Source organism: Protopterus annectens, chromosome 2.part1 (assembly GCF_019279795.1).
Source record: "Protopterus annectens isolate FY-2018-M chromosome 2.part1, PAN1.0, whole genome shotgun sequence".
In the NCBI taxonomy this organism is placed as follows: domain Eukaryota; kingdom Metazoa; phylum Chordata; order Ceratodontiformes; family Protopteridae; genus Protopterus; species Protopterus annectens.
In genome coordinates, this window is record NC_056729.1 from 1,535,443,282 (window position 1) to 1,535,463,498 (window position 20,217).

General features: G+C 40.2%; 1 protein-coding gene across 3 annotated transcripts in view; it reads right to left on the minus strand.

The window, feature by feature from the left end:
* PLCH2 (phospholipase C eta 2) overlaps positions 1-19,019 on the minus strand; it is a 1,923,638-nt gene extending 1,904,619 nt beyond the window's left edge. For 2 of the 3 annotated variants that reach the window (XM_044062992.1, XM_044062991.1), the window contains exon 1: positions 18,358-19,019. In XM_044062992.1, the coding sequence (XP_043918927.1) occupies positions 18,358-18,400 (43 nt within the window). In that variant the 5' untranslated portion in view covers positions 18,401-19,019. The remainder of the gene's footprint in view (positions 1-18,357) is intronic. The other variant, XM_044062990.1, reaches the window with a different exon arrangement.
* Positions 19,020-20,217: the final 1,198 nt, after the last annotated feature.

The following is a 20,217-nucleotide window of genomic DNA, read 5'->3' on the forward strand; positions in this document are numbered from 1 at the left end:
TATATATATATATATATATATATATATATATATATATATAATTTACCTTGCTCTCATTACTTGGGTTGTGGCTGAAAAATGTCTAAATAGACCAACAATTTGTAGGAAAATTGAATGAAAGATAAAGACAGCATTCATGTTTATACGACTCATCTTCTAATACACAGCAAGGGCCTAGCTGAAGAGACCTTACAAAACACAAAACTCTGTATATACAACCATCACTTTATTCATTTTTCTTTTAACTGGATAAGCGCACTGATAATAGTGCTCCCTTTTAGGTATGATCCAAAAGAGCTGTCTGCTTAAGTGACTTTCTTAAACTTAGAAGGCTTGTTAGTGGACAGAAAAAGAATTAATGCCATCACGACTACTACAAGATGAGTTTTTAAAGACACTGATCTGAACTGCCAAATTATTTGTAGACATCCCTTTTCAGGGGCATCATAGAAGATGTTGAATATAAGACTGAAGTGACTGTCAGCACATCAGTACAGAAGATTGCAATAAACAGAACTATTTATAATACAAACTATAAGTAGATTCATTAACTGGCCCAGGCAATCTGTATAGCAGGAATAACTCCTCCACTTGTTAGCCCTCTGACTAAAGAGATGGACACAATTTCTTCAGAAGATTGAATCAGAATACACTTCTGTTTGCAATTTAATCCTGTAAGGAGTCATACAGTATATAACTTGTGTTATCTGCTCCTCAACAGGGAGTGGAACTTTGGGAATTAGTTCCAAAGTGAATACTGACTTGGGGTTTTCACTCTGTTATGTTAGTTCCATTTATACTAGTAATTTAAAAGTATGTCTGAATTAAAGTATCTGCTTTTCTACCTCTCTTGATTTATTACTTTGACAGCATTGTTAAGGAAACAATGTATCTGGGACCTCTAAAAGAATTTCATTTTTTTCACTTTATGAAAAAGTAATTGCCAATTTCAAAGACGTTTAACAAATCAAAAATATTGCTAGAATCCCATATTGGATCTTTCTGTGTGTTGAACTACATCAATTATTAAAAAAATCATTATTTTTTAATTTTAAGATCAGTGGCCTTGCAAAACAGCAAATGAAGTCTGTTGATATATGAATCATTAGCAGAATCAAACTATTTTATTTGGTTCATACATTTTAAAATAATACAGTAAGGAAGAGGGCAAATTCCTTTTTGTATTGTGAAAATATTGAATAATGCAGAACCTAAAATAACAGCAGTTATATAATAAATGTCATGTCTCCATTAAAAACATCTGCAAAATATATAACTAGATCCATGAAATGACCAAGATATAAATGAAGCCACTTGCTATCATTATGCTAAATCACTCTTGGGGGCACACATATTTTCATTCCTAATTTTTTTCTTGCATTGATTCTTGTCCTTTTTTCTACTGCTCTGTTCTTCTCACCCCTTTCCTTCTGTGTATAGCTAATTAAAAAGAGCTACACTAATGCAGCAATCCAAATGGAATGCATGACAGCGGCATATAAACTCCTGTAACCAGCACACAGTCCATATGCATGCGATCTGAAAGCATGTATCTAATTTAATCTGAGGCATTGTTTAGTCTATGTCCACACTTACTGAAGAACATTATGACTTTGTTACCCATCTTGCAAGCATAAGAATAGCTCACAGAAGGCAAATTACTTAGACCAATACAAACCCATTTGTCAGCATCTGAAAGACTTCCTTTTAAAATGATTGTAATTCAACAAGATAAAAGCCCACAGATTTTTGGTTATCAAAGTATGATCACAGGCACCACAGACACCACAGACACCAAACTTCAAACAATCACATTGGTTTTATAAAGTGAAACAGCAGGCCCTGCTTTTAAAGCAAAGAGAATATTTTTGGACATTTGAATTAAATATGTTAGGTGCAATTTGTATTAGCTACATAAGTAAAGCCTGTTTCACCAAAACATATTTTTGTAAAGTAGGCCCCAAGCTGCTATGATTTGAAAGATAATTAGATTAAGTAAGACGTTGAATCTAGCCCCTATAGCATACAGTGTTCAGTTCTTAGCGTACTTGTGTGAGGAGTCTCATGCAATAAAGATTGTTGCTGAAATCACCTTTTGCTGTCAACTATCATACACTTCCTTATGTGCCTTGGGACTTAATAACAGTTTTGATTTAAAACCTTAGTTGAAAAAAGTTGGGGTTGGCATAACACCTGAGGTATTTGCAATAGAATCACAAGATACAGAGTTTAGTTCACATTTTTTCGTCTTTTATGCAAGACTTGGAGAGGTGTGGAAATCCCTGAACTGTAACAAACTTTTCATCAAAAAGTAAAGAGAGAAAAAAAACTTTTATTTCAGTTCTGCTTAAATATTTTAAGTTGCACTTACATTGACTCGTGTGGTTATACTTTTTTGTATTTTTTTCTTTCTTAAGTTTTAACCAAGTTACCTATTTGAAATTTTTAGTTAGGTCTGGGACCTTATTCTAGTAGTTCATTGCAGTTGTGGGAGGACTGTATTTATGCATTATACTGCACTTCTATCTCCATAAGTAGAATTACTCATAAAAAAATAGCTGTATGTATTTGAATCCTGTCTGCTGCCTTAGTCTTGAAGTTTCATTCACAGTTGTGGCAGAATTGTAAAAGACAGCCAGATTTGAGCCTCATTTATTTATTTATTACTGCAGTTTTCCTTAAACAGTGTTACTGGTAATTTTATGAATAATCTGGTGCGTTACACAGTGGTAGAAGTACAGTCGTGAGTGTATTGTATATTCTGCTGAAAGATTGGTGCTTCTGTGCTTTTACAGTTGTTTATATTTCTGTTTTGTTGCTAGAGTCTTACATTCTGCTAATCATTTACCTGCTTAATGTTGCATACCAATGCCTTTCTGTTCCCCTGTTCTTTGAGTCTGTCCCAACCCCACCCCCACTGAGATATTAAACTAAAGTTTCTGAAATTCTAACCTAGCTGGGGTCATTGACCTGTATCTCAGAGTCATGGGACTAGAGCTAAAATATTAGCTTTATTTATTTAGCTTCTTGCAGCTTGAACTTATCCCAACCCTCTCACCATTTTCTTGTTGTGGTTTTACAAGGCAGTGTCTCTGGCTCCACCCCTTATGGTAATCTGATTTCCAAATGTCCTCCCTCCCCTCTTTCATTGCTATAAGTACTCTTCCCACCCATAGTTTTCCCTAGATCCATACTACTGAGTTCCCCCAGTCAGCAAACCAGTATTGCTTTTGAGTAGTGGGTTATAGTGGGGATAATGGGGATTGAACCATGAACCTGCTTTACTGCATATTGCTTCCTGCTCATTTTCCTAGAGCTCCCATCAACTTGGCACCTTTGCCACACTCTGAAAGGGTCCTGAATTAATCCTGCTCCAGCCTTTACAGACAAGAGATTTATTTTATTATTTTGTCCTTGTCATTGAATTATTTTATTATTTTTTGCTTGTTTGAGAGTGTAACACTTGACATCACCTTGTCCAGGTAGTTTCAGTTGTTTTGTGGTAGTATTGCACTCTCACTCAATCTTTTTCATGTTTTTACATTAAGAGGACAATGGCAAGGTCTGAGATGGGAAACACATAAGAAAATGGTAAGTGTAGTTGCTTTATTGGGCCAGAGAAATGGGAAACCAGTTTCCTGTGTTATAAGTGGCTGCATAAATATGAGTGTATATGCACTGCTGCCCTTCATGCAGTGGGGGTTAGCAGTGCCCTGTATAGACACAAACAACTAAAACCCAAATTTTCCATATAAAACTACCTGTGAAACTTTACCAGTAACTCAGAGAAAGAAGAGCAAATACTTTGTGCAATGAGTAGCATAGAGCAGCAGGTTTTGTTACCTCAAAAGGAACATCTAACACTGTACATGCAGCCATACCCAGTTGAGCCTCAACTACCAAGCCCATACACTACACAGGACCATACCGAATTCCTCGGTAAATACTGAAAATACTTGGTAAAAGTTTCAATCTTCCTATCTTTCAGAAAACGCATGGTAACACAAAACATTTTATTCTAGCATCTTTTCTAAGACTATACAAGCATTATTCAAAATGTGTCCCTGGTTTTGGGCTTTTGTCTGCCCCCTCCCCCAATAAATTTGGGCTTTTTCCAGATTTCTTGTGCTGCATAGTTCTTCAATGGGAGAGAAGTTTAGGGCTGCTTATGCCAAGCCTGTTTGTGTTGCTAGTATCACACCAGGTAGAAAATTTGCTTTTGATGCAGAAAGGTCTGGGTTCTACTTCCTCAGTAAGTAGATGGATTGCTGATACTGCACTGTGTTGTAATTTTTAAAGGGGGTGGATGCTGTAGACCTGAGAATGTCCTCTTTGGCAGAGATACCTAGTAACTATGAACCTGCTATCTGATTGCCATCAATTTCCTATTGCAATATTACTACCTTATCATTTTTCTAATGTAACATAGGCAATTTATTCCTCAAGGGCAACAGACATTTTATTTGTAGATGAAACAGTAAAATATTAAGCTGTTTGCTAGCAACAACCTCTTCATTAGTTACAGATCTTACAGATCTATTTAATGTGGAATTAGATGACTTTTACTTTTGCAGAGATTGTGCACATTTATTGATACTGGTGGATTGTAGAAGTTTGAGTAGACTTTTATGATGGAAATGTTCTGAATTGGACAGTTTTGTCATTATTGGTTCATGCATTTTGTTTCATTGCTTACTGGAAAGTGTTCAAAGCAATACATTTAAAACGTGCTCTAACAAGTGTGTTGTATTATACAAGGAATGTAATTTAGTACAATCAGGAAGGTGTATCAAAGAACACATATAAGGTGTATGTGCAAGGGCCCCATGATTTGAAAACAGCCCAAAGGTAATCTTTATTTGCCGCTGGCCAGATGCATTTTCTTTGAATGTGGGTTTCAATGCTGTTTTAATGAATGTGAGTTTCTAGGACAGAGAAGTTTTAATGCTAAGTCTATTTTCATTGTGAGACTGTATTGCTTTATTTAGTAGATGTCTATTAGTGTTTGTCCTATAAAATGTAAAAGTTTTAAATGAGATCCAAATAATCTTCATAGAAGTAAAGCAGTACTCACATTACAGTGTTTATGGTAAACAGGGTGACATTGCCAAGTAATGGGACATCGGAATGGCTGCATGAGGAGGGCTGTGTATGGGGGCCCCATTCGACCACGATTTTGTGAGGGGGGAGGGCACAAACTTAAAGACAGCACTGAGCTGCACAAACTCAAGCTATGCCACTGATCAGTAGGCCATGGACAATGACTTTTAGAGGTCCTAGCAAACTATAATATTGTTTTGCTAAGATTAGAATATTGCCTACCATCAAATGCCCTACTTTTACCACAAAACCCACATACTGCAAGTCACCAAAAACAAAATCCTAAGTTGCATCCTCTTCTCCCTTCCGAGTGAACATCATTGCTACACATTTCAAAAAAAAAATTTACTACAGGGTCTGGGCTGGGGCCATATTTTGGTTGTCTGTTCTTCAGTTTGCGTTTGAAAGTTGGTATCCTACAATTCCATTGAAGTGAGTGGAGTCACATAATTATGTATGCAAATTTTATGTTAGTCAGCATGCAGATTTGTACCTATTTTTCATGGGCCTTTGTGCAGATTTTTGATGATTCCAGGTTGAGAGGTATGCACAGGAATCTAGTCATACGGGACTCTATTGTACGATGTACTGATGCCCTACTCAGCAGGCTGACCATGGAGAAAATAAAAGCAAGTTGTCGATCAAATTAAGCATGCACTCAGGTCATTACAACACATGTACCAGTATGATTCAGTCATAGTTCATGAAGGTGTAAATGACTTGATAAGCATCTCACTAGACTATAAGAAGAGAGACATTATAGACATCTCAGACTATGTGTCACAGGCTGCTATGTGCACAGCATTTAGCAGCATTCTACCTTTAGCAAGGATGATGCCACAATATGAACAGAAGACTGACTTTAATAATTGGCTTAGTCTTTTGTGGCATTCTAGGGGGCTACAAAATTTGTCATCATGGGAGGACATGGTTAAAAAAACTACACTACTTTGCCAAGAGCCTGCACTTGATCAAAGCTAACCTAAACAGCAGATAATTCCAAAATATGCTCATAAACATTGCCCACACAACACCAAACACATCACACACAACAGATAGCATACCAGTGTTTCACAAGTACAGCTCATAAGGCAAAAAAATAAACAAGCACAGCCCACAAGGCATAACAATAAACCAAACATACTAGTCATTGGTGACTCAGTTGTGAGACACACTGATGTGCCTCTCACCAGACTCGACAAGGAGAAGGTCATGGTTAGCTGTCTGTCTGGTGCAAGAATCTTCCAGATCATGCAGGCATTAAAGTCTCTCCACACCAAGTACAAGTATGACTCTGTCATTGTCCATGTTGATATGAATGAATTGAGACGTACCTCCCTGGACTATATGAACAGATATGAATGAGCTCTCAGAGTATGTGTCCCAGGCAGGTATGACACTAGCCCTAACCAGCATTATACCTTCACCAAGAATACCACAATACCAACAAAAAATAATTGACTTCAACAATTGGCTTAGTTTTTGGTGTCATTCCAAGAGTATCCAGTATCTGTCTGCCTGGGATGACATGGTTGACATGCCTCGATACCTTGCCAGAGATGTCCTCCACCTGTCACCAATGGGATTCCAGATCCTGGCCAAGGCTCTTGCCTCCCCCATTGTACCTTTCTTAGGCACTGTCCCAAAAACAAATCTTACAACATAAAACATCTGTCAAAAAGCAAATTGAAGGTCATGCTCCTTCATGCTAGGAGACTTAACATGAAAATGCACTCACTGGAGTTTCTCCTTGCACTGGAAGATGCCAACATCTGTGCAGTCATGGAATCTTGGTTCAGAGTTGCGAAGAGCACCCCTGCCTTAAAAGGCTATACCGCATTCCACACATTCTGACCCAAAATGAGGTTGGGAAGACTAAGGTTGGTGGAGTATCTATCTTCATTAAGGACAGGCACACCTCCAGACTGCTTTGCCAGCATGATGCACTAGAATCACTCCAGGTGCAACTGACAGTTGCCAAGACATCCATCCAAGTTATAGCCAGCTATAGACACCCCTCCATGACTCAGGACACTCACACCTCCTACCTGGATCTACTTGACTCCATCAAGGTATCCCCCTAACACCCTGATCCTTGGTGGCTTCAGCTACCCTGCCATAGACTGGGTGAACTATTCCTACACTAATGCACTCCCCCAATGACTCCTTCACTTCCATCAATTCTAATGCACTAGACCAGCTCACTTCATCCACCACAAGGGGAGATAACATTCTGGACTTGGTTCTCATCAACATGGGTGACTGATTCCCCACTCCAATAATATGTTCTTTGGTTTACTATCATAACTATTAATTACAGTTGGCTGAAATGCGGTAATATTGACTTGGAAAACTGAAAATGAAGTGTATCAATGTGCAAAATGTCGAATCATATAAATATGTGAATTCGACCTTACTCAATATTAATATAATGCAGTCCTACACTGCACCAGTTGTAACATGAAGATTTTGCACCCCCCCCCTGCAAAATATATATTCCAACTCTGAGATCACATTACAGTGGAGAAAAGGGTACATTTCTCGATCCCCACTGTATTACGATCTCTCGTTCAATGACGAGCAACCTAATCTTTGCGAATGCACTGAGCATTCGCTGAAATGGAATTCAGACAAGGGAAGGATCAGCATCATGGGTCGGCCAAATGTCATTCGGCAGCCCGTGGTCGCTGAAACTTCCCTTGGCAATTTAAATGTAAACCATGTTCTTCCCTGGTCAAATCAGATCATTGGTTTGTCTCATTCAAAGTTTCTATCCCACCCAACCCCACCCCCAGGCTTAATCAAGCAAAAAAACTTCTCAAAAGCTGACTACAACTTCCTAAAAGAGGGTATCAGTAATTTCATTCCACCGTCCCTCAAATGATGCAGACAACTATGCTGAACAGTATGCCAATGCAATATACAAGCACCTCTAAAACTGCATGGACTCAGCCATAGCCAGCACAGTTAAAACCTGCTCCTCAAGGAAACACAAACCTGTCCTCTATCAACAGGCTTTACAAAAAAAAGAAGAAACTGTTGTCCAGGCGTACAAAGGAACAAATTCCAAACTGGAAAAACTCCCTCCTTAGCCTCAACAAGCAAATTAGATCACTAGTGAGACCTTCAAAACCAATTATGAATCAAAACTAGCCTCCAAGACAAAGGGAAACCACAAAGCCTTCTTCAGTTACGTCAGGAACCCCCACGACAAAGACCAGGTTTGTTCTGAATTAGTACCTAGCAGTATCACTTACACTGATCCTGCTGAACTATCTGACCTGCAAACTTCACCCCCCCTGTCCCCCACAAAGGCCCTTCAACATCTCCAATACTTGTCCCATACCTTACATCTCCATAGATCAAGTATTAAAGGCCCTATCCAAGGCAAAGAACACAGCTTCCATCGGATGTGATAGTATTCCAGGCTGTATTATGCACCATCTCCAGCAATAACTACCTTGCCATTGAATACCCTATTCAACCACATCCTAAGTACATGCTTCATTCCAGCAGAGTGGAGAACTGCCATTGTCACCCCCTTGAACAAAGGTGGTGCCACTACTGACCCTGGAAACTATTATTCCACTAACTTGACAAGTCTGATCTGTAAAGCCATGGAGTGTTTAATTATGGATCTCATAAACAAGGACATAGACAATCTCCAAGCACTTGACCCCATCCAGTTTGGATTCATCCAGGTCAGATCTTGCCTTTTGAACCTGGTTGACTTCTTTGAGACTGTCACCAAGGCTCTGGATGAAGCAAAGTCAGTACATACAGCTTACCTTGACTTGGTCTAGGCCTTTGACACAATTCTCCACTCGGGCATCATCGAAAAGCTAACACAACTTGGCATAAATCCCTATCTCGGCAGGTGGGTGGTCAACTGGCTCACTGACAGGACCCACAAGTTCAAAATAGGTGCTTTCATCTGTGATAGCAGACCTGTCACTAGTGGAGTTCCCCAGGGATCTGTGCTTGAACCCTTACTGTTTGGCATCTACTTCTCAGAGGTCCAGGCAATGGCAAAAGGCCTGTTGCTGACCAAGTTTGCAGATGACTGTAAGTTGGGTGCTGTCATTGACTCCCCAAATGATGTTAACATACTGCAAGAGAGTCTCACAGCAACAAATGACTGGTGCCAAATTTATGGCCACAAGTTAAATGCAAAAAAAAAATGTATCATCATACCATTCAGCAAAAAAAAAAACAGTCCCTACTGATTACCACATCAACAGCAACCCCCTAAGCATACAACCTGTGTTAAGAGATCTGGGTACTCAGATTGACAACAATCTCACATTTGACCATCATTTAGAGGCAGGGGTCAGAAAAGCCTTTTACTTGGTTCATCTCATAAGTAAAGGGATTGCATCCAGAAAAAAGGAGGTTATTACTTCTTTACACTCCTCCCTCATTAGACCAATAATTGAGTATAATGCCCCATTTGGTATGTGCCTCTCCAAACATCTGCACCAACTGGAAAGGCCACAGAAATACCTCACAAAGAGAATCCATGGCCTCCAACACCTGTCCTCTACAGACAGGCTCAAATCACTATCACTCTGCTCGGTGTTGTACAGACTGCTCAGGGGTGATCTGTGTCTTGCCTACAAGGCAGTCTCAGACCCTGCCCTACTAGAGATGCTTCATATCCATAAGTCTAACTCCTCATGCACTACCTGCTCAAAAGGCCTGTCAACAAAACCTGCTGGAGTGACAGGTTTGTCTCCCAGAGGCTATCCTGTTTCTGGAATAGACTTACCATACATGTCAAACAGAGCACCTCGCTGACCCTCATCAATCGCAGCCATGACGAGTGTATGAGAAACCACAAATTTGTCCCAGGGGTTCCACCTGTATCCCTCATTGACAAGTCCACAACATATAAATACCTTGGCCTTACATTAATTTTTAATCCTAGCTTTCACCACAACATAAAAATGCTGGTCACTTAAGTCCTATGACTCTAGAACTATGTATAGTCATAGTGAAACATGTTCTTTAATCAAAGTTGGCATACGACCTCACAGAAGCAGACATAATTTCTTCTAAAAGATTTTTACTCTTTACATATGTTTCAATCAAACAAAATATAGTACTTGTTTTCTGTTTATCACATTGACTTCACCAAGAAATCACTGCCTTACTCTTCAAACATGTCCTCCATTAAACACTGAAATAAATGCCCTCCTGCTGGTTTCATTCACCGCTACAACACTTTTCACAATTCCTCATCTCCTCATCAAACTTTTATCTTCATTTTCTTGAAACAGCTTCACTTCCACTAAGAAGACAATCTGTCACAGTGAATATAAAAAAGTGGACTTTTAATAATAGCCCCATGCCATATTGAACACCTTACCCTCACACCTCTGATTACTTGTGTGAATTTTCATTTATATATTCCATAACTATAAAAGCACCTTATTAATGAAACCATCTGCAAATCCTGAAGAACAACAGATGCATCAATTCTGGCAAAGCTTTCTGATCTCACTAGCAAAACCATTAAATGACTTTAAACTGATAAGATGATTGCATATAAAACAATAGTCTTTTCATGATGTTAAGTACTAATTTGCACACATTTAAGCATGTAAACAGTTTGGACTTTTGTAATTCATGACTACACTACCTTTGCATACCTACTGTTTTGACATTTGTAAATTAATATTTATCATATCTGTATTCAAGCCATCTTTGATTACTTAAGACATAGAGTTCAAGAAATGCCCATGTCCTGGGAGACTATGAGGTAGCCATAAAACAGTACATCATAGCTTTCCCTTTGAATCTGATACACATTTATACAGCTTCCTACCTTATGTTTACTGCTAAGGCATTTAACTTTGTACAGCAATCATCAGGGGCACTTTGATTACAACTGTTTATGAAACATGTTCATGCTCCCTTTTTCTGAGTAAATTATGATGTGGCACTCCACTGATTTCATAAGAAAGGACATCCCTCTGTCACTGTGCATATGTTAACGGCTGCATGTTCAAGACTGTAATGAATTTCTTTGATAAAGATATAATCATACTATCTACTTATTGTATCCAGCTTACTGCCTTCAAGTTTTATCCTGTTTTGCTTTTTGTAATGTGCCAGTCTTAAAGGCTATATTAAAAGAAGTTGCCAGTCCCCTTCACAGTACAGTATCCTCACTGCTGCCATAGTAGTCTAGATAACTAAACAATAGTGCAGGAAGGAAGGACACATTGCTGCCCTAAGAGCACCCCCATCCATTCCAGTACAGGCTATCAGAGACCATACTCCTCAGTGTCACTGTAGTCTTCCTTCGTTTTGTGTCTGTCATTGACTCAGAGAAATAGTTTGACCGTGTAAGACTTGACAGATGCATACGTTCTTTAGAAAACCTGTCCTAATAGCAGCATATTTCCTTGATGTCTAACAGACTAATATTCAGGTCAGCCCCTACTGGAATTCACCACTGACACTACAAAACTCAGGGACTTTGTTGTTAAACAGGAGATTAATTTGCTCATTTATGAAACCTTTCCTGACCAACAACACTGACGTTTTGTTGTTCTCTTGCCAGTCTATAAAGCACTACATTTGAGGCAGATGTGACTCTAAAAAAAACAAACAAGATCAAAGTAAGTTAAAATGTAAAAACAGATTAGGCTACTTGACCAACAATCATTAGGCTGAAAATAATAAAGCCGATGAAAGATAAGTTCTCTGATAAAAACCCCTTACTAGAGTTCCCCTCCTTCTGAATGTGTATTAACCTTAAAGTTGAGTATGTTATGTCCAGGCTCTCTATAAGGAGTCTAGGGAGCTTCTCCTCTTACAGAAAGCAATGTCCTGTCTTCACATCAGTGTATCAGCATTTTTGTTTTTTGTTTTAGTAGAACCCAGCCACTGGGGATGCACAAGCCAGTGCATTTCTTTGTGCCAGTCCCAAGCCCAGATAAATGGGGAGGGTTGCGTCAGGAAGGGCATCCAGTGTAAAATTTTGCCAAATCATACATGCAGACAACAGTACAGAAATACATACCGGATCAGTCGAGGCCCAGGTTAACAACGACCACCACCAGTACTGTTGGCCAAGATGGTGCTGGCGGAAATTGGGCTACTGTTGGCCGAAGGAGGAGAAGAGGGGGAAGGCATGCCTGAAGGCAGGTAAAGGCTAGGACTGTAATAGTGATGGTCTGAACTTTGAATGTTGGCAGTATGACTGGTATAGGGAGAGAGCTAGCTGATATAATTGACTGAAGTAAGGTTGGTATATAGTGTGTGCAAGAGACCAGATGGAAGGGGAACAAGGCTAGGTGTATCAGTGGCAGTTTCAAATTGTTTTATCATGGTGTGGATGGGAGGAGAAATGGCGTAGGCATTGTCCTGAAGGAAGAGTATGCTAAGAGTGTTTTGGAGGTGAAAAGAGTGTCGTATAGAGTGATGTTTATAAAGCTGGAAATTAATGGTGTAATGATGAATGTTGTTACTGCATATGCTCCACAAGTTGGGTGTGCGATGGATGAGAAAGAAAAATTTTGGAGTGAGTTGGATGAAGTGGTGATGACTGTACCCAAGGGTGAGATACTGGTGATTGGAGCAGATTTCAATGGGCATGTTGGTGAAGGGAACAGAGGGGATGAGGAAGTGATGGGTAGGTATGGTGTTAAGCGAAGGAATGCAGAAGGTCAGATGGTAGTGGATTTTGTGAAAAGGATGGACATGGATGGGAGATCGCAGATATACCCCAGGGATTACCTCAGTGTCACTGCTCGACAGAGGCACAGCAAAATAATGGGTATAGTTCCCCATACTAAAGGGGTGGCGTAAGCCACAAAACGATGGGCTAGGCTTGTAAATGCCCTCGGGCAGATAGCCTAGTATGAACCTATGAACCTATGAACCTATGAATACATATTTTAAAAAGAAGGAGGAGCACAGGGTGACATACAAGAGTGGAGGAAGATGCACACAGGTGGATTATATCTTATGTAGAAGGGCCAGTCTGAAGGAGATTGGAGACTGTAAAGTGGTGGCAGGGGAAAGTGTAGTTAGGCAGCATAGGATGGTGGTTTGTAGGATGACATTGGTGATCAAGAAGAGGAGGATGAGTGTGAGGGCAGCACCAAGGATCAAATGGTGGAAATTAAAAAAGGGTAATTGTGAGGTGATGTTCAGGGAAGAGTTAAGACAGGCACTGGGTGGCAGTGAAGAGTTACTGAATAGCTGGGTAACTACAGCAAAGTTAGTAAGAGAGATGGCTAGAAATGTGCTTGGTGTGACATCTGGAAAGAGGAAGGAGGACAAGGAGACCTGGTGGTGAAATGAAGAAGTACAGGAGAGTATACAGAGAAAGAGGTTGGCGAAGAATAAGTGGGATTGTCAAAGAGATGAAGAAAGTAGACAAGAGTATAAGAAGATGAGGTGCATGGCAAAGAGAGAGGTGGTGAAGGCTAAGGATAAGGCGTATGAAGAGTTGTATAAAAAGTTGGACACTAAGGAGGGAGAAAAGGACCTGTACCGATTGGCTAGACAGAGGGACCGAGCTAGTAAAGATGTGCAGCAGGTAAGGGTGATAAAGGATAATGAGGGAAACATACTCACAAGTGATGAGAGTGTGTTGAGCAGATGGAACGAGTACTTTGAGGGGTTGATGAATGAAGAGAATGAGAGGTAGAGAAGGTTGGATGATGTGCGGATAGTGAATCATGCAGTGCAGTGGATTAACAAGGAGGAAGTAAGGATAGCTGTGAAGAGGATGAAGAACGGAAAGGCTGTTGGTCCAGATGACATATCTGTGGAAGCATGGAGGTGTTTAGGTGAAATGGCAGTGGAGTTTTTAACTAGATTTTTTTAATGAAATCTTGGAAAGGGAGAGGATGCCTGAGGAATGGAGAAAAAGTGATTTGGTACCGATTTTTAAGAATAAGGGTGATGTGCAGAGCTGTAGTAACTACAGCGGGATTAAACTTATCAGTCACAGCATGAGGTTATGAGAAAGAGTAGTGGAAGCTAGGTTAAGAAGGGAGGTGATGATTAGTGATCAGCAGTATGGTTTTATGCCAGGAAAGAGCACTACAGATGCGATGTTTGCTCTGAGAGTGTTGATGGAGAAGTACAGAGAAGGTCAGAAGGAGTTGCATTGTGTCTTTGTGGATTTAGAGAAAGCATATGACAGGATGCCTAGAGAGGAGTTGTGGTATTGTATGAGGAAGTCGGGAGTGTCAGAGAAGTATGTAAGAGTGGTACAGGATATGTACAAGGGTAGTGTGACAGCGGTGAGGTCTGCGGTGGCAGTGACGGATGTATTTAAGGTGGAGGTGGGATTACATCAAGGATCAGCTCTGAGCCCTTTCTTATTTGCAATGGTGATTGACAGGTTGACAGATGAGATCAGACAGGAGTCCCAGTGGACTATGATGTTTGCAGATGACATTGTGATCTGTTGTGAGAGTAGAGAACAGGTGGAGGAGACCCTGGAGAGGTGGAGATATGCTCTAGAGAGAAGAGGAATGAAGGTCAGCAGGACTAAGACAGAATATATGTGTGTGAATGAGAGGGAGGATAGAGGAATGGTGAGGATGCAGGGAGTAGAGGTGGCAAAGGTGGATGGGTTTAAGTACTTGGGATCAACAGTTCAGAGTAATGGTGAGTGTGGAAGAGAGGTGAAGAAGAGAGTACAGGCAGGATGGAGTGGGTGGAGAAGAGTGTCAGGAGTGATTTGTGAGAGACGAGTACCAGTAAGAGTGAAAGGGAAGGTCTACAAGAGGGTAGTGAGACCAGCTATGTTATATGGGTTGGAGACAGTGGCATTGACAAAAAAGCAGGAGTCAGAGCTTGACGTGGCAGAGTTGAAGATGTTAAGATGGGGATGGACAGGATTAGGAATAAGTATATTAGATAGTCAGCCCAGGTTGGAAGGTTTAGAGACAAAGCCAGAGAGGCAAGATTACGTTGGTTTGGACATGTGCTGAGGATGGATGCAGAGTATATTGGGAAAAAGATGCTAAGGATGAAGCTGCCAGGTAACAGGAAAAGAGGAAGGCCTAAGATAAGGTTTATGGATGTGGTGAGAGAGGACATGCAGGTAGTTGGTGTGACAGAGCAAGATGCAGAGGACAGGAAGAAATGGAAACAGTTGATCTGCTGTGGCAACCCCTAACGGGAGCAGCCAAAAGAAGAAGAAGAAGAAGAAGTTTTAGTACTTTCAACTTCCTGGATGCCAATCAGAGTCAACTGAATAAAAAAGAGTACATGAACATGTTTCTAGACTCTTCTTGTGTGTGTGCATGCGCTTGTGTGTGTATAATCTTAATTTCTGTTCATATCTATTGGGTTTTGATCAAAATAAGTTCTTATAATTAATGAAATTGACTTATTTCGATATGTCAGATGTCAAAAGAGTTACACAGTTTAAGGGTTTGAAACCTTGAAAATCCTGTGAAATGTCATTGGGATTTGACTTGGTAGAGATGCTGCAGTTCCTTTACATCAGCATTCAACTTTGACCCAGTTATACACCTCGAAGAAAAAAAAAAAAAGAGAGAGGTTACACAACCTACTCAAGCACAAGAATTAAATCAGGGGTATGCTAGCATATAAGACAATGCCAGAGTGTGCATCCGTAGACTTGAATGTGACTAGTACTCCCTGCACTGGATGACTGACCACAAATGATGAGATAGCAAGGCTGATGCCCAGAGATCTGCATTTGACTAGTAGGCCTTGGACTGGTTGGCTGAGCACTGATGATGAGAAAGTGAGGCCAGTGGCAAGAGATCTGCATTTAACTAGTAGGCCTGACACTGGAAGACTGACCGTCCACTGATAGTGAGAAAGGAATTATTGCAGCTAAAGATCTGGATATGATAATTGGGACTGGCACCGGAAGGCCAAGTAGGGATGGTGAGATGGAAAAGGTGGCAGGATTGCACATATTACAGGGAGGATATAGAATCAGTCATTGCATTACTGACCTAATTTAGAATCAGCTATTTGCATAGACTCATAGATAGTAGGTTTGGGCACTTCACTGGCATTCATATGTGCAAAAGTGTGTAGACAGGGGAAAGAATTCAAGGAGAGAAAAATGGATAGGCATAAAACACATGTCCCACATACTGATGATGCAGCTTGTGATTCAGGCAACAAGACACGCAATATAAGTCACACACCTACCAAAAAAAGTCAGCAGTTGCAGAAACAAAGATTAGGGCACTGGAGAGGGATAAAACTGATGAAATAGGAAAGGGATGAGCCTGATATATATATATATATATATATATATATATATAACAGACAAACAGAATTCCAGTGGCAGCCCACAGTAATGCAAGTTCCAGCAAGAGTTTGGGCTGTTCATGGAGCCCAGGATAATCCAAGTTCCAGCAAGAGTTTGGGCTGTTCATGGAGCTATCAGGGGTGCTCATGGGTGAGGGGTCCTGGTTGGCTTGCTAATGCTACAGGGTAAATGGAGGAATGGCTAGAGGTTGCCAAAGCTAGTAGTTTTACATTTGCTGCTGCAGGTGAAGGAGTGTGCATGTAAGGGGTTGAGGGACATAGATGGTCTCGGTAGTGACCCATGTCCTCATATTGCCATGGGGGTGGTATCATAAAATATAATTTAATTTGCTAGGATAGCAGCACAAACACATACAATCCTCATGCCTATCTGTGTGGTGGGTGTTACGTTGGCAGTCTCCACTCCCCATATGCTGCTGCCAAGACTCGAGCCCAGGACCCTGTGCACTACAGTCAGAGCAATGTACCACTACACCTTCATAAGGGGGAGGGGATTGACAGGCTGATCCTGATCTTATAGATGAAGGAAAACTGACTGTCTGAAAAATAAGTGAAGAAGTGGCTGTGTTAGGATTTGAGTCGTGTGTCTTTTAGCAAACGAGATTGGATAAAACTCTATCACATCAGATGATGAATACTCTTACTCCAGGACCCTTCTCTGATTCCTCTAAAACAGTCTTACCTTCTCTACTACTCAGGTAAACTCAGTCACCTCAGACAACCTTTATACTGCAAAGTTTCATAGGGTCAGAAAGAGTTTGAGATGTGCCAGAACTGTAAAGAATCGAAGCATTTATTCATCATACTCCCCAGCCCTCTCAAGTTATATCATACAAATGTTTTAAAATTGATTTCTGAAAAAAAAAATCTCAGAGAAGTATTTTTGCTTTGTGCAAATAAGGAAAATATAATGCACCCAAAACTGAGATGTTAAGTGTAGAAAATTACAGTTGTAACTACATTATTTTCCACTTCAGCAGTTATCTTCCTTTATTTCCCTAGAGGCTGGAAATGCAACATCACCTCTTCATCTCTCAGACTCCTACTTAAATATTCACCACTTCATCACCCTTTAAAATTAAACTCTGTACATCTACACCAGTGAGGAACGAATGAAGAATGAAAGATATAGATGCTTTTCTCATTGTGCACACCCACAAAGAACATACAAACAAAAAGTGACCATATTACCTATTCTCCCCAAAAAAAAGATGATGGGTAGAAAGAAGAAAAAAAAATATTGTATTCGTATTGCCTTTAGTGTGTCTTTTATTTTTTTTTTTTGTTTAAACTACTCACTGTCACTTTCCTACTGAAATGTAGATTGTGACTTTGATGTAGGAGATACTGTCAGGGTTTCAGAGCCCTAGTGAGAGTAAACTTTGAAGTATTCAGTGCACTTGCAGAAAATAAAAATGAGTCAGGGTGACTGTTACCAGTATAGCACAGCAGTAGTCTTACCTAGTATTAGTGGACGGGGGCCTATCACGCTGCATTTTGAATGAATGCACAGTAGAAATGAGTTTTGGAAGGAAAATTATGTTGCAGGTTAATCTCTGTCAGTATCTTGTAAGGAAGGAGAATGCGTACACTTTGTTTACTAGTGTTAAATATTCCTTCAGGTCTACACTCTGTCCAAGAAATATAACTGACATGTGACATGTGACACCTCCTCACAGAAGATGATACCTAAGTAAGAACTGCTACACGACCTTAACCTTAGGTTGCCTAGCAGAGGAAGCACAAAGCTAAGAAAGCTGTTACTTTTCTGCACGCTGCATTTTTTCCCACTTTTCCCACTTTATTTTTAGCAGATATTTAGGGCAAAACAACCACTTTATTCAAAGGTTATCACTGAAGAGGGTAAAATAAAATATTATCAGGTATGAACTTAAAATGTAACAATGACATCTGATCACACAATATATGCTAAATAGGACATTAAAACTGAAAAACAAAATTCCCTACCTTTATCTGGACTGAGGCATCTGAAGACACTTAAGTCTTCCATACCGTGTTGCAGTATTAACTCCTGAAATGACTTTAAGAATTGGTATTGTGTTCCAGAATAGTGAAGCAGCAGCAGAAAATACTGTTTCACAGCACAGATTCACCAAATAAAAGATACAATTTCCGCTCACTGGACTATAAATGTATCACATTGTTTTGCTGTTTTGGAATGCTAAATATGTCGTTAACAGCAGGCATCAGAAAAGTTCCATCCCGCACCTGGGTCTCCCCATCTCCATCCCTTTTACATGGCTTTGCTGGTTCATTTCTAATCCTGGCAGAAGGGACTCATCAGCGCAGCTCTTCACAGGTAGGAACTATCACACACGAGCTAAATGAATTTTACCAGCCCTTCTCCGCTACTCAAATATTCGACCACTTGGGATAATGGGCTATTAACTCTTTGCTCTCTGAGAACATGTACCCTTCCCCCAGCATAAAAAAAGCAAGATGATGTGATCCCTTTGTTCAATATTCTGTTTTTATTTCTTCCTATCCAGAGGTGAAGAAAGAGAAAGTAACACAGTATGTCTGCACTAAATCAGAAGCGTCTATTAAAGAGACCATTGTCACCTCACGTGGAGTCTGTTTTGTAGGCAGAAGCAGTTGACAATGACTTCAGAAATACACACACTGCTATAACCAGCTCCTGCTACAGACAACTGTTTATGTCAAAGCTTTGTCTCTGTCTGGATTAATGTGTTCGTATTCCTACAGCCCTTTGTTATTCACACAGTAATACTTGACCTGATGACATCACTTATTTTAGATACTTAAATGTGTTATCATTTTGGTATAGTTGCCTTTTTCTGAATGATAAAGACAAGTGCTTATAAAACATAGCTGGTAAGTGATCAGCCAGTTTGATTTACCTGCTACAGCCTCAAATAATTCAGAGAAAATATACTGCTCATTTGTGAACCTCTTGTCTTTGCCATTGTATTCTGTGCCGTTGATGACTACATTTAAAAAAAAAAGGCCATTAAATGCCCCATTAACTTACAATGTGCATTGGATCCAAATTAATAACAACTAAAACTTTTCATGAGCAGCACTGCAAAAATGTATGTAGTACAGGGACCTGGAATATACTGCAGTGGAATAAATGAATTTGATGTCATTTTGCCTAAATCACACATGTATTTATAGCTATGACAACAAAGGTGCAAAATTATTAACTACTAGACAGATCTATTCCATATTGCAGCAAAGACTATACATCTGAAAACTCAAAGAATATATACTTGCATATTCCCTGCTGTAATGAAGGAAGTGTAACATATCTGGCAGATGGTATAGAGAATTAAGGAACAGTTAAAGAGCTTCCTGTGCTCCAGTGGTTCAGGGTTTCACTGCCATTTCCATTGCCTGAATGTGTGCCTCTCTGCAAGTCACTTAACCAGACAAAGCTCCAGAGCTGAGTCTGAAATGTGTGCCTCTCTGCAAGTCACTTAACCAGACAAAGCTCCAGGGCTGAGTCTGAAATGTGTGCCTCTCTGCAAGTCACTTAACCAGACAAAGCTCCAGGGCTGAGTCTGAAATGTGTGCCTCTCTGCAAGTCACTTAACCAGACAAAGCTCCAGGGCTGAGTCTGAAATGTGTGCCTCTCTGCAAGTCACTTAACCAGACAAAGCTCCAGGGCTGAGTCTGAAATGTGTGCCTCTCTGCAAGTCACTTAACCAGACAAAGCTCCAGGGCTGAGTCTGAAATGTGTGCCTCTCTGCAAGTCACTTAACCAGACAAAGCTCCAGGGCTGAGTCTGAAATGTGTGCCTCTCTGCAAGTCACTTAACCAGACAAAGCTCCAGGGCTGAGTCTG